This window comes from Scardinius erythrophthalmus (assembly GCF_964197995.2).
Source record: "Scardinius erythrophthalmus genome assembly, chromosome: 8".
Taxonomy (NCBI): Eukaryota; Metazoa; Chordata; class Actinopteri; order Cypriniformes; family Leuciscidae; genus Scardinius; species Scardinius erythrophthalmus.
The window spans coordinates 46,284,123-46,298,892 of NC_138228.1; the positions used below are offsets into that span (position 1 = coordinate 46,284,123).

A 14,770-nucleotide genomic window follows, 5' to 3' on the forward strand; every position below is an offset into this window, starting at 1 on the left:
TATCCAGGATGAAATTAAAATCTATAATATAACTGTAATATAAAATAACTAATCATCATCACACATTTATTTAATGGTTGCCATATAGTAAAATTACATTTGGACATGTTACCTTGAAATGATTATATTTATATATATATACAGTGAGGAAAATAAGTATTTGAACACCCTGCTATTTGCAAGTTCTCCCACTTGGAAATCATGGAGGGGTCTGAAATTTTCATCGTAGGTGCATGTCCACTGTGAGAGACATAATCTAAAAAAAAAAAATCCAGAAATCACAATATATGATTTTTTAACTATTTATTTGTACGATACAGCTGCAAATAAGTATTTGAACACCTGTCTATCAGCTAGAATTCTGACTCTCAAAGACCTGTTAGTCTGCCTTTAAAATGTCCACCTCCACTCCATTTATTATCCTAAATTAGATGCACCTGTTTGAGGTCGTTAGCTGCATAACGACACCTGTCCACCCCATACAATCAGTAAGAATCCAACTACTAACATGGCCAAGACCAAAGAGCTGTCCAAAGACACTAGAGACTAAATTGTACACCTCCACAAGGCTGGAAAGGGCTACGGGGAAATTGCCAAGCAGCTTGGTGAAAAAAGGTCCACTGTTGGAGAAATCATTAGAAAATGGAAGAAGCTAAACATGACTGTCAATCTCCCTCGGACTGGGGCTCCATGCAAGATCTCACCTCGTGGGGTCTCAATGATCCTAAGAAAGGTGAGAAATCAGCCCAGAACTACACGGGAGGAGCTGGTCAATGACCTGAAAAGAGCTGGGACCACCGTTTCCAAGGTTACTGTTGGTAATACACTAATGCCTGGCTCACACTACAGGAGTTTTAGGCCGATTTATGCCCGATTTACCCCTCCCGAGAATCTGAGAAAAAATCTTGTCGAGGACCTCGATCGGTTCCGATGTTCGGCGCAGATTATCTGGTAATGTGAGGCGTTCACAGATCGAATCTTGCCCCTCCCGATCTGCTCTCACACAAATCGGGCTCGCCCCGATCATATCAAACATGTTTGATATTTATCGGTATGAGCAAGATTGTGATTACGTCAGTGCTGTCAAGACAGCAGGGCTGTCGTGCTGAAGGAATTTCCCTTGAGATAATTTTGAATGACTCAACTCGATATGCGTTTTTATCTCCATTTATTTATTGCTAAATAAATAAGTGTTACGCTGTGGTCAGCAGGCACAAAGGCGAGTAACGTTACATGTTCAGTAATGAAACCGAAACTAAAAAGCGTGTTAAAACGAAATGGATTTCAAAATCAATGCACGCGTCACCGGATTTAAAAATGCACATCTAGCTTGTTGCACGCACACATATTATGTCGAAATAACGATAGTATATTATGTTAACATTATTAGCCTAATAATAATAAATCTTTAATCAATATTTGATTGAATGCTGAATGTTGTGCTTGGTCAATTTAATAAAATGAATAGGCTACTTTAATTGTGACAATTAAAATGATTGAATATTAAATATTAAGTGGACAATTTTTGCAATAGTATATGCTATACATCTAGCACCCCCTCAGCACCTGCGTTAAAAAATATCTCGCACCGCCCCTGGCCCACGTATTAAAAAAATGGTCGGGTTTAAATCGGGCTCGGGCTCATAATTACAGTTATGTTAATGTGTTGTGTTGGGCCGGGCCGGGCCGGGCTCGGACACAACGTGCATGGGCTCGGGTAGGGGTCGGGCTTGATTTTTTTGGGCCCGATCTAAGCTCTTAACTCAAAGTACCGGTAGGTTCAAAGTCTCTGTGCGTGTGTATGTGCGTGCATGTGTGTGTGTCTCATGGCAATGCATATCCCATATGTTTCCATGCTTTTACACTTCAGATCTGCTGCCTGAGATCACGTGAGGCGCTTCCTCTGGCACGATAATCTTAATAACATTTGGTGCACCGCGATTTTCAAACCTTGTAGTGTGAGCATGTTTAAGATTTGGGTGAAGAAAATCTGCAAAGATTCTCCTTAAGTGTGTGCTTCAACCAGATTTCAAAATCGGTTAGGATTTTAAAACACCTGTAGTGTGAGCCAGGCATAAGACGTCATGGTTTGAAATCATGCATGGCACGGAGGGTTCCCCTGCTTAAACCAGCACATGTCAAGGCCCGTGTTAAGTTTGCCAATGACCATTTGGATGATCCAGAGGAGTCATGGGAGAAAGTCATGTGGTCAGATGAGACCAAAATAGAACTTTTTGGTCATAATTCCACTAAACGTGTTTGGAGGAAGAAGAATGATGAGTACCATCCCAAGAACACCATCCCTACTGTGAAGCATGGGGGTGGTAGCATCATGCTTTGGGGGTGTTTTTCTGCACATGGGACAGGGCGACTGCACTGTATTAAGGAGAGGATGACCGGGGCCATGTATTGCGAGCGTGTATTATATATATATATATATATATATATATATATATATTATATATATTATATTATATTATATTATATTATATTATATTATATTATATTATATATATATATTAGGCTTGTTGCGATAGTCGGTGTTACCGGTGATACACGGTGTTTAACCCACCTACCGGTCATAGCACTTGACCACCGGCACCGTCCCCATCGTGTTGAAGTTTTAGCCTATAGTAATAAAGCACTTAATTCAGTTAGTGACTACGTGCCTTCGTAATTTAGCGTAAGCGGAACGAGCGCCGCAGTAAAGCAACAGGTGTCCGATTTCATTTATCATTGAGGAGAGTGAGGCGAGCTAACTGGCAAAGAATGGCGGAAGATCTGGTTTCAAAGAGAAATGCAAACGTGAGTTTAATATTTTTATATTAGTTTTTTTTGCACTTAAGTGTCCAGTGATTATTCGGGTAGGCTACCTTATTTAACAAAGTTTTTGATGTTCGTTCGTTTCATATTCGATCGTTGTGCGGTGTTTTTTTTTTTTTTTTTTTTTTTTGCTGAAAAAGGCAGGCACTTTATTTAACGAATAGTGATTTTTTTTTTATATAATTTCTTGTTTGATACTTGCACGATGTGTGCAGTGGTTCGTTTTGTTAATAAAAACACTTTAAAGGTGTTTCATAAGTGCTTTTGTTTAGTTTTACATGGTGTGTTAAGTTATTATTCATTTTGCAATAAAGATGTGTGTAATACAAGCGAGTGTCTTATTGTTTTGTGTATTTTTATTAAGAATAAAATAAATTAACCCATGATTAATTCAAACAAATGCTACTGAATTGCCGCTAATTAAAGTGAAAGTAAATTGAGACGTGTGCACGTCCGCATTTTCGGCCAACCGAAATCCCCGACACGCAACCCCGGTGACACCGGGATTACCGGTTCTTTTACACGTCGATTAACCGGTGGAAAAAATCCGTCACCGCAACATCCCTAATATATATATATATATATATATATATATATATATATATATATACTACCGCTCAAAAGTAAAAAATGTTTTACAAAAAGAAGCCTGTTATGCTCACCAAGGCTGCATTTATTTGATCAATAATGTAATCAAATACAGTAATATTATTAAATGTAATTATTTTTAAAATAACTCTTCTATGTGATTATATTGTAATTTATTCAGTGTCACATGATCCTTCAGAAATCATTATAATATGCTGATTTGATGATCAAGAATCATCTGGGGGTTCGGGACCCCTGACACTCAAAACTCGTTGAGTTTCTGTAAATCTGTAGTGAAGAACCTTGTGCCCAATTTGATAGTTCTTTGAAATTCGACAAATAGATCAATTCAGTGGTAAAATCTTGTTTCTTCCATTTAAGATCAATAGCAAAGGTAAACCGTTCTTGTCCTCCAGTGATTTTGAAAGGATTATTCATGCTTTTATTTCTGCATGACTAGATTATTGTAACTCGCTGAATTTCACTTCATTGGTTGCCTGTGCAGTTCAGAATTGATTTAAAATGATTGATTTTTGTATAAAGCATTGCATAATTCGGCCCCACCATACTTAGTGCATCTCCTTCATATACATAAAGGTCTCTCAGATCAGCAAATCAGAGGACTGGATTGGAATTGAGTTTTGATCGGGCATTTGCTGTAGCAGCTCCAGAGCGCTGGAATAATGTACCTCTACATCTTAGACTGGCTCTCTCTTTAGCTTATTTGAAACGAAACCTGAAATTACATTTGCTAGAATTAGTGTTTGGTTCAGTAGGTTAATTGACCGTTCGCAAAGACCCGCCCCCTTTATGGCGGATTATGATAGGTCAGATCGCCTGTCAATCAAACTCCCTGCGAAGGGTCAATTAGCAAGAGGCACTTAACAGATGTTTGTTAGTCATTGTTTTGTGTGAAAGTACATTTTATTTATGTAATTTTATTGTGTGACTGTACAGCACATTGGTCAACATTACGTTGTTTTAATTGTGCTTTATAAATAAAATAAATGAAAAAATGAAATGAAGAAACATTTCTGATATTATCAAAACTGAGATACACTACCATTCAAAAGTGTGGAGTAAGGTTTAAAAACATAAAAGAGATAAATGCTGTTCTTTCGAGCTGTCTATTCATCAAAGAATCCTGAAGAAAAAAAAATTATCACACTTTCAAAATATATGAAGCAGCAAAACTTTTTTTTAGCACTGATAATAATCATAAATGTTTCTTGAGCAGCAAATCATCATCAGAGTGATTTCTGAAGGATCATGTGACACTGAAGACTGGAGTAATGATGTTGAAAATTCAGCTTTGATCACAGGAATAAATCAGTTTACAATATGTTCACATAGAAAACAGCTATTTTAAATTGTAGAAAAATTTCACAATATTACTGATATTAGCAGAAGGGACTTATTTCCAAAACAAAACAAATCTCAATTATTCCAAACTTTTGACCGTTTGTGTATGCACCATGGTAATATGTGTTTTAATAATGTTTTTAATTATGCCTTAGCGATAATAGAGACATGTTTCCCTCATCAGTCCCTGAACAGGAGCGCCAGGTGGTTTTCATGGTATCTCAGGTTGTCTGCGTGTGTGTGTGTGTGTGTGTGTGTGTGTGTGTGTGTGTGTGTGTGTGTGTGTGTGTGTGTGTGTGTGTGTGTGTGTGTGTGTGTTTTGCAAACATCCCTTTCAAATTCTCCTTCTCCTGAATAAACAAAACACACAGCAATTAATTCGCTCTTTATTCTGAAATGCTGTACTGAATAAATAAAAAATAATAAGAGCATGTCTTCTTCTGTCTCTCAGGGAGCATCAGCTTTGTTCGATATGATCGAGTACTATGAATCCGCCACTCATCTCAACATCTCCAGCAACAAGCACATCGGCACCCGCGGGTGGCAGGCCGCCGCACACATGATGAGGAAGGTGAGACCGGGACTGACACTCATGTCACACTCGTTAGGAACAGCTGAAGTCAAGTCATCTTCATTTATACAGCGCTTTTAACAATATAGATTGTTTCAGAGCAGCTTTACAGTGATAATAGGAAATTACAGTAACAGAGATGGTTTAGGCTTTACAGCAGCTCTAGAATAAAGTTATTGTCCGGCTAAAGTTAGTTTTGATTGATTCACTTCCATTGCAAAGATCATTAGTTATTAACTTGTTAACGCCAACATGACACCACTCTAAAAGAAAACCCTTAAAGGATTAGTTCACTTTAAAATGAAAATTAGCCCATGATTTACTCAAGCCATCCTAGGTGTATTTGACTTTCTTCTTTCAGACAAATACAATCAGACTTAAATAAAAAAAAATGTCCTGGCTCTCTAATGGCAGTGGATCGCAACCAACAGATTGAAGCTCAGAAACGTGCATCTATCCACCGTAAACGAGCTCCACACGGCTCCTGTGGGATAATAAAGGCCTTCTGAAGCGAAGTATTGTGAATATAAATTGTCTAGGCCTACAGACAAATGTAGGCTCCGTTCTTTCTTTTAAATAAAACCCTGTGGCGTCATCTATGATTATGTTTGCACCATTGGTTTACGCATGTCACACTATGACCTGTACGTTCGCCTCGTTTCATTGGGTTCGCGCTTGGTAATGATGACTGCGGCTGCAGTAAATAAAATGTTCGCGGTCACCGCTCAAACTCACACAGGTTCAGATGTAAACATCCCAAATGTAACACATTAACATGTTTTCTCATAGGTATTACATTGCATGTTAATGCACTTAACTGTTATTTTGTGAATTCTAAAGTCATTTTAATTTATTTGTTTCCCTCTGAAAATCCACTTTCATTGAAATCTAGTGGCTTCTTTTTTACTTGATTCTGCCTCATTTTTATTTTTATGTTTATTCAAAATTTTCCATTTCAGCTGGAATTAATGCAATAATGTTTTTTGACAAAGATTTCAAATTGTTTGTGGTATAGATAACCTGCATCAGAATGAGGTTTGCAATGGTGCGCCCGAAGGCACGGGTTGAAGACCCAGTCAGTGATGTCACGATATGCAAATTTGATTAAATAAATACCTACGTAATCACCATGACCAAAATTTCACTTTTTTTTTTTTTTTTTTTTTTTTTTTTTCATTGAATCTTGAAAAAAAAATATAGAGCTACCTACCAACCTTTTTTTTTTCTGTTACTGCAAACCAAAATATTTTTAAGGATGACCTCATGGGCTAATTTTTATTTTAAAGTGAACTACTCCTTTAACCCGCTCCGGCTGGTGTGCTCATCTTCATCCATCTGTGTGTCTCCTCCAGACGAGCTCTCTGCAGTACCTGGACGCCCGTAACACTCCTCTGTTGGACCATTCGGCCCCGTTCGTGGCCCGAGCGCTGCGGATCAGCGGCAGCCTGGCGGTCCTGCACCTGGAGAACGCCGGCATCTCAGGACGACCGCTAATGCTGCTGGGTAATGCATGCAAAAAACAATTATCGGGAACACTGTGGACACAACTTAGGTTTTATGTGATTATCCATATTGTTTGTTAAAATGTGAGTATCAGGCTTTTGAGGAAGGTTTATTTGTGTTCATTTCTCAACCATAATTTATTGCATTGCATTAATTGCTTTGATCATAAAGCTAAGCATTTAAATATCAGCTTACTGAGACATTATTGTCAGATAGAGTGACGATATGCATGTTCTGTTCTGTAAGTAGTCTGCTATGCTGTCATTAAGATCTCATTGGTTTGCATTAGAAGCATTACATCAGAATGTGGCCATATACATATCAGCATGGGCACCAAACTGCATATTTTTGCTCAGTTTGTTCCTCTAAATAAAAATGATTAATGAAAAGTCTGATGTATCTTATTTGATACTCACATTTTGTCATGATTTAAAAAAAAAAAAAAAAAAAAATTGTACTAAGTATGGATAATCAAGTAAACCTGTTGTTTTAGTCGAGTGAATTTTCATCTTTAAATATTAATAACGATAAATACAAATTATGACTTTCTAAAAGAGTGTGAACTATCCGTCAGATGACAGAAGGCATGTAGTAGATTGTGTACAAGTTTTTGGCCATTGATAATTTAGAGGCCTTTGAATGCCTTTTTATTTTCTGCATGAGTTTTTCTTGTTTGGTTTAATGTTGACATCCCTCCTCAAGCCTGCGTGAGCACAGCGCTGCAAACACTGGCTGATCACATCACAGACGTCTAGCAAAATCACCCGGACTCTGTTGTTATTATTCTCTGGGACTTTAAGCAAACCTCGTGAACTACCTAAATCCAGGCAGCCCAGTACATGCCCAACCAGAGGCAGAATCATACTGGACCGGACACGTATCACTGTTCCCAGAGCAGTTTCGGGACTCTCTGACTAATGTTTGGTCCATTGTCTCCCGACATACTGGCAAAAACTTAAATCTGCTGAGCCTACAGTAGGGATGCACCGAATCCAGGATTCTGCTCCGGCCGAGTATTGGGCTTTTTAACGGGGACCTTGGCTTGCAATACGTGCGCTACGCTAGTCGACGTCACGCCACCGTTGATTACGGGAAGGTGTTTACGAAGGTGGACTGTTCGAGTGCAGTCGGCTGTGAGAAAGTGAAATGGACCTCGTGAGCAGAAAGTGTTGTTTGGCAGTACTTTCAGTCAAAAGAAGGCGATTCAAGTCGAGCTACATGTTCAATTTGAAATGCCGATTTGTCTCGTGGTGGCAAGGACCCTAAACAATACACAACATCGCCGCTGTTAAAACATTTGCGTATCCGAAAGAATACGAGTTGTGCATGAAGGAATCGACAGACAGCAGCCAAAATGCAGCAACTTCAGGAACGGCAAAGAAAGGACAGTCACGATTAAAAACTTGTGTTTACCAGACGACCATTACCAGCTTTGCTAGCCTTACACCGAACAAACAGCGGGCCTTATACATCTAAAAGGCTAATATTTTGGATATTGATTGGATCTTGAGATAGGGTACACATAGGCCTATGGCAATTGTCAAAATAGTTTTTCCCACTTGTCATCCTGGCATAATGTTGCCAATATTTTTATAAAATAAAATGAAAAATACACTGCCGTGGACGTTGTTTACTTCATTAATGTGTTTACTGTGTTAATGGACTGAGGATGCGGTGTTCGGTTTTGGATTCGGCAGAATCTTAACCAGTGGATTCGGTATTCGGCCGAACCCCAAAAATCTGTATTCGGTGCATCCCTGGCCTACAGTAAGGACTGTAAAGAGATGGACCAGCGTGATCTACAAGCCTGTTTCGACTGAACTGAGTGTTTTTGAAGCTGGAGCCACTGATCTAGATGAACTCACTACATCAGTTTATGTGAGAACATGTGCGTTCCTACCAGAACTTACTTAACATCGTGATAATAATGATCAACCCTGGTTTGCCAAGCCAAAGAAAATGCCTACAGAAGTGGGGGAAAATTCTTGTACAAACAGGCCAAAAACACAGATTAAAGAGAAGCTAAAAGAAGCTACTCTTAAAAACTGGAAAAACAATCCTGCATCAGTGTGGATCATCACCAATTACAAGACATCGCCACCTCAGTCTGCTGGGAATCAACAACTGGCTGAGGATCTGAACGAGTTCTGTTGTCGTTTTGACTGTACATGCGTTAATATCTGTAAATATGTCTATTCTAGGTTTATATACTTTTCAAATTTTTATTTTTAAATGCTATTATTATGTGTATTGTTGTTTTATGTATATGTAAGCGAGAACAATTCCTTGTGTGTGCATTGCAAGCACACTTGGCAATTAAGCTCTTTCTGATTCTGATTCTAATTTATAGGGTTAACCATTTTCCACAAATGAATGAAGCAACTAAAAGGCAACTTGTTTCATGTGTGTGTGTGCAGCCACGGCACTGAAGATGAACATGAACCTCAGAGAGCTGTATTTGGCTGACAATAAGTTGAACGGTCTGCAGGATTCGGCTCAGTTGGGGAACCTCCTGAAGTTCAACTACAACATCCAGATTCTGGACCTGAGAAACAATCACATACTCGACTCAGGTCTGACCTCGTGTCTCCGCTTGCTCTCCTCCTCCAGAAATCTGTGTACTTGTCATTCAGCCAATTGTAGCACTCTTTAGCTCTTTGTGTGTATTTCCTCAGGGTTGGCGTATATATGTGAGGGTCTCAAGGAGCAGAGGAAGGGTTTGGTCACTCTGGTGCTCTGGAACAACCAGCTCACACACAATGGCATGGGCTACCTGACCGCCGCTCTGGTAAACATCCACACTATTATGTCTCAAACGCTTCCATGGACAGTTTCACAGGGCTTATTCACACCAAGAGCAACACGACAAAGCAAAACGGGATTTCGTCACAAAATTCACTCCAAGCTCAACACAGATTTTCATTGTCTTTTCACTGAAAGAAATAGAGGTTACACTTTTGTTTTGAGGTGTCCTTTTTTGTGTAATTATGCAATGAACTTCTGCACAATCTTAATTAGCAACCATGTACTTACTAAAGGGTTTGGTTTAGGGTTAGTTTTTGTAATTATGCATGATTTAAAATTTTGGTAACACTTTTAGTGTCTTTGTTACATGTACTTACCATAGTAATAACAGTACATTATGCATAATTACATGCAACTAACCCTCAACCAAACCCTAATCCTACCCTAACCCTATAGCAGGGGTCGGCAAGTAACTTTGGCCGAGGGCCAATATTTTTTTTTGCCAGTAGGTGGCGGGCCAGCTACACAGAGTAGGCCTATGGATACAAATTAAATACTCTTATATAGGCCTATAATCGCAGAATATGATGGGTCCGTCACTGTCCGTGGATCATTCGTTCAATCGTTTTTTCAAATTAAAACCAAAAATAAAAAGATGAAAAACTACTTGTTTTTCCATTATTTATTTCCTGAACTAAAATGAAAAAACAAATAACGACGGGTTTTCTGATTGTACTCAGATCAAAAATAGAAAAAATGTATTACTGGATTAGACTAATTTTAATTTTGATTTTTTATTTTGAATTTAACACCTTAAGCATATATCAAGGAAATAATTTAAAACAGATCAAGTACTATTGTGGTAACAGATTACAGCCATTTTAATAAAGGTGTGAATCATGCCTCATTCGCTTACAGTCCGACTTTGGAACTTTATTCCTTTTTTATTATTATTATTTATTCGGGACACACACATACACACCTAAGGTTTAAGGAGGTCTGGCAATATAAATATTACGCTATTTTAACATTGTAGGCCTACTGTCAGCAGAGAAAAAAATGCCAAAGAAAAAAATTATGAAATATAAATAACATAAATTAAATAGGACAAAAGCAGCCTATCACTCAAATTTCTAAGCAACCTAAACGAAAATCATATTGCCCTACTGACAAATGAAGTAGGCTATTTTCTGCCGAACTATTTCAAACATCCTTGCAAAAAAAGAATGTTGTTGGCTGACAATGGTTTCAGTACCAAACAGCTCCTCAGAGCTAGGTGTAGCCTACAGGTGGTCCGAATTAAGTGCGGATACGCTGTCAAAAGGTGTTGGAATGGGCTATTGTCAGTCAGACCGCCCGCTCCGTCCAAAGTACACCAGAGTTCTGACCGCTACAGTCTTTTGACGCGCGAATGGACACAAAGTGGTCAAGCGTAACTAGACGTGGCAGGCGCGAATTTGACGCGCTATTCGCGTCCAGTTTGAACGTACAGTTATACTTTAAAATGTAATCCCGCGCCGCATGATTCCCTATGTGTGTTTCACACAGTATGCGGCGGTGAAATCGCCGCGCGACTACGGCTTTTCTCAAGTATTGGAAGAGTTTTGTGCAGCATTTAGGACTTCCATAATAATCCGGCGGGCCAGAAAATATTGCTGGCGGGCCAGTTTTGGCCCGCGGGCCGCCAGTTGCCGTTCCCTGCCCTATAGTAAGTACATGTAATTAATTAATATTACTCAGTACTTAAAAACATAATTGCACTGTAACAGTAGCTGTGTTTCCATTACCTTTCAAATTGCGCAATTTGAAATTGCGAATTGAAAATACGCCCAATGGAAACCCGTCAATTTCGCAAAAACTCCCATTTATCGCATGAAAGTTTTTACGCTCGCATGAGGAGGTTTTACAGGCAATTCGAAAAATAAATATTTCGTTTTTGCAAAATATTATAACCTATAACAGTTTTTGCGCATTTATAGGTCACCTGACGTAGCCTAGATGACACGGTGTGTTTGGACAGAATACTAGACAGAGTTCTTTATTAAATTCATATAAGACAAAATAATTACAGGAATAATGGATTCTAAACCTCAAATAAATGCCACAATCAAGACCTGGAAGCAGATATGAGGGAGAAACACCCAGAAACTCCTCATATGTGCCGCTCACAGTATAATAAGGGTCTTTCCTTACCATTAATGCTTGGAAAACACACATACATCTCCATCGATTAATAATAATGGCCAGTGCAGTGGCCGGGATATAGTACAGAATCCTACCGACGTCCATTGCCATGGTTTTTGGAATGATTTTACTGATCTCGAGAGGAAAAATGAAGTTTTAATCGCATAACATCGGTTAATGGAAACGCCGTCATTTCACAATAGTTTTTTGTCGACATTTAGAAAAAATCGCAAATGTTTTGCGCAAATCTGTAATGGAAACGTGCCTGCTGACACCTTAAAATAAAGTGTAACCAAAATTTTTACTAAACTAAGTACATGTAACAAAGACACTAAAATTAAGTATTACTCAAATATAATTGTGTACTACATATAATAATAATACTAATACTACTAAATATAAGTGCTTGGAAAAAAGCTGATTATTTAGTAATAGGAAAATACTAGTAATATTGTATTAACGATTAATCAATTAATTGACAATGAAAATTTCTAGTTAGTTTAATAATTTTTTTAATAATCGACTAATCTAACCGTTATTAGATTTTTAATAATCGACTAATCTAACCGTTATTAGATTAATCAGGGTGATTTATTTTTTGACTGACTATTCATCAACAAAAACCCTGACCATTTTTTATGATAATATCAATGGTTTCAGGTCTAATATTTTTGCGGTTGTAAAAAATATTTTTTTACTAGCTCGATATACTTACAATGTAATCACAGATGTTTTGGGTGATCAAACTACAGAGATCAACCAACAGGACCGTTCTCATTTTTCTTTTGTTCCTTATCAAACATAATTTTGACTTCTTACATTCTTTGAATTATTTTCACTGTGAAAATTCACACTTCAATCAGTCTTTAAACTGTCAAATATGTACTTCGATTTTATTTTATTTTTCAGGATTCTTTGAGAAAGTTAAAAGAACCAGAATTGTTTGAAATAATAATTGTAATCTTTTATAACATTTATAAAAGTCTGTCACATTTGATCCATTTAAAGTGTCCTTGCTGAATAAAAGTATTAATTTATTTGAAAAAACTCTTACTTTTACATTTTGAATATATTAAAAAGAAAACAGTATTTTTAAATATTACTGTTTTTACTCTTTAGATCAAATAAATTCAGCCTTGGTGAGCATATAAGACCCCTTTCAAAATCATAAAAAAATACTAATATTTGACCGGTATTGCATATACGACATAACAAAAGCCCCTTATGCCGCCTTATGAAATGACTGGCACTACAGCATGTCCACCGCGATCAGATGGCGGTGAGATGAGGCCTGTCCTCATTCAGTCAGATGGTCATTATGGAGATTGAGTGGAAACTGTGGCTGTTTGGCAGATGCTGACCGTGCAGCGCTCGTGTTTACGTGTGTCCTGGCATCTTTTTGTTAATTAAGAACTAAAGGCGCACACACATTCTCACAGCCTTGTGTGTAATGCACTGCAGTGTGTGCGTGCCTTCTGAACAGGCTGTGTGGTTTATAAACAGTGTCTGAGCGTACGTCCACACGCTTTACTGCAAGAATACAGTAGTTCCTGTTAGATTCCTATGGAAGTGTGTTTCCGCCATGGAATAAAACTTTTTCTCACAATTCTGAATTTTTTCTAGCAGATGTGAGTTTTTTAAAATTTAGAGTTTATATCTCACAATTTTTAAAATTTTCGGAATTCTGAGTTTATATCTCACAATTTTTTACTTTTTTTTGGAATTCTAAGTTTATATCTCACAATTTTTTACTTTTTTTGGAATTCTAAGTTTATATCTCACAATTTCTAACTTTTTTTGGAATTCTAAGTTTATATCTCACAATTTTTTACTTTTTTTGGAATTCTAAGTTTATATCTCACAATTTTTTACTTTTTCTCGGAATCCTGAACCTTTTCGCGGAATTGAGTTTATATATTACAATTTTAACTTTTTTTTCTCATAATTCTCAGTTTACATCTCACATTTTGTTTTTACTTTTTCTCTGAATTTTGAGTTTACATCTCGCAATTTTGAACTTTTCCTCTGAATTCGGAGTTTATATCCATCACATAACCATTTACCATTAGTTCAGTTGAACAACGGGCACTGCAATTATGAACTGAAAGCGTCTGCTCTGCTCCAAACAGCACGAGCAACTGGAGTCAGATTTCACTTATCACATGACAAGAGTAAGGAGAGATCTTGTCAAATGTGCAATCAGAATATGCATGATTGCGAATTTGAAAGCGAATGTAAAAAGCGAGTGTGCATTTAAAATCGATTTCAATTTTGATTGCAGCTGATTCTCTTGATTGCTCCCTGTTTCTCGCAAATTATACCTCCCCCACCCCGGTGTTGTCGTAAGTTTATTTATCGGTGTAAAGATGTCCTCACCGGTGCATACCTAGTTCACACTGAATATTTAATCCACTTTCAGTTCCTTCAATTGTTTTTCTTTTTCTATTTCCACTCTTTTACTTTCACTGATCCATCTCTCTCGCTCTGCTGCTGCAGCCGTACACTCAGAGCTTGGAAACACTGAACCTGGGCCATAACGCAGTAGGGAACGAAGGAGTGCACAAACTGAAAGACGGACTCGTAGCGAACCGGTCCATCCTCAGGCTGGGTCTGGCCTCCACCAAACTCTCCTGTGAAGGTAAGATCTGGAGTGCAAACGTGAACTTACACAAGACCACAATGAATTTGCTTCATCTAAGATGGATGACTTTGATGACGATTTATCGTTTTAGCATCGATATCGCGATGTGCGCATCCGTAATAGTCACATCGCAGGATATGCGATGTCAAGTATAGGGATCGTAGTTGATCCGCATGCGCCAGATGCTCAGAATGCATGTGATTCGCGGATTATTTGGAAAGTTTAACCATCATAGAGTGAAAGTTTATCATTTGCAAGTCGAGTTTTCTGTGCGCGCACAGAGCCGAGCGCACAGCACGTGAACGCCGGATTCAGTTCTCTTTCTCTCTCTTTAGAGCTTAAACGGACACGTG

At 38.0% G+C, this 14,770-nt stretch overlaps 1 protein-coding gene across 2 annotated transcripts in view; it reads left to right on the forward strand.

Annotated features, from left to right (window-relative positions):
• ppp1r37 (protein phosphatase 1, regulatory subunit 37) overlaps positions 1–14,770 on the forward strand; it is a 72,100-nt gene that overhangs the window by 45,284 nt on the left and 12,046 nt on the right. For both annotated transcript variants that reach the window (XM_081372584.1, XM_081372585.1), the window contains 5 exons: positions 5,225–5,344; positions 6,697–6,847; positions 9,265–9,420; positions 9,523–9,635; positions 14,273–14,414. In XM_081372584.1, the coding sequence (XP_081228710.1) occupies positions 5,225–5,344; positions 6,697–6,847; positions 9,265–9,420; positions 9,523–9,635; positions 14,273–14,414 (682 nt within the window). The remainder of the gene's footprint in view (positions 1–5,224; positions 5,345–6,696; positions 6,848–9,264; positions 9,421–9,522; positions 9,636–14,272; positions 14,415–14,770) is intronic.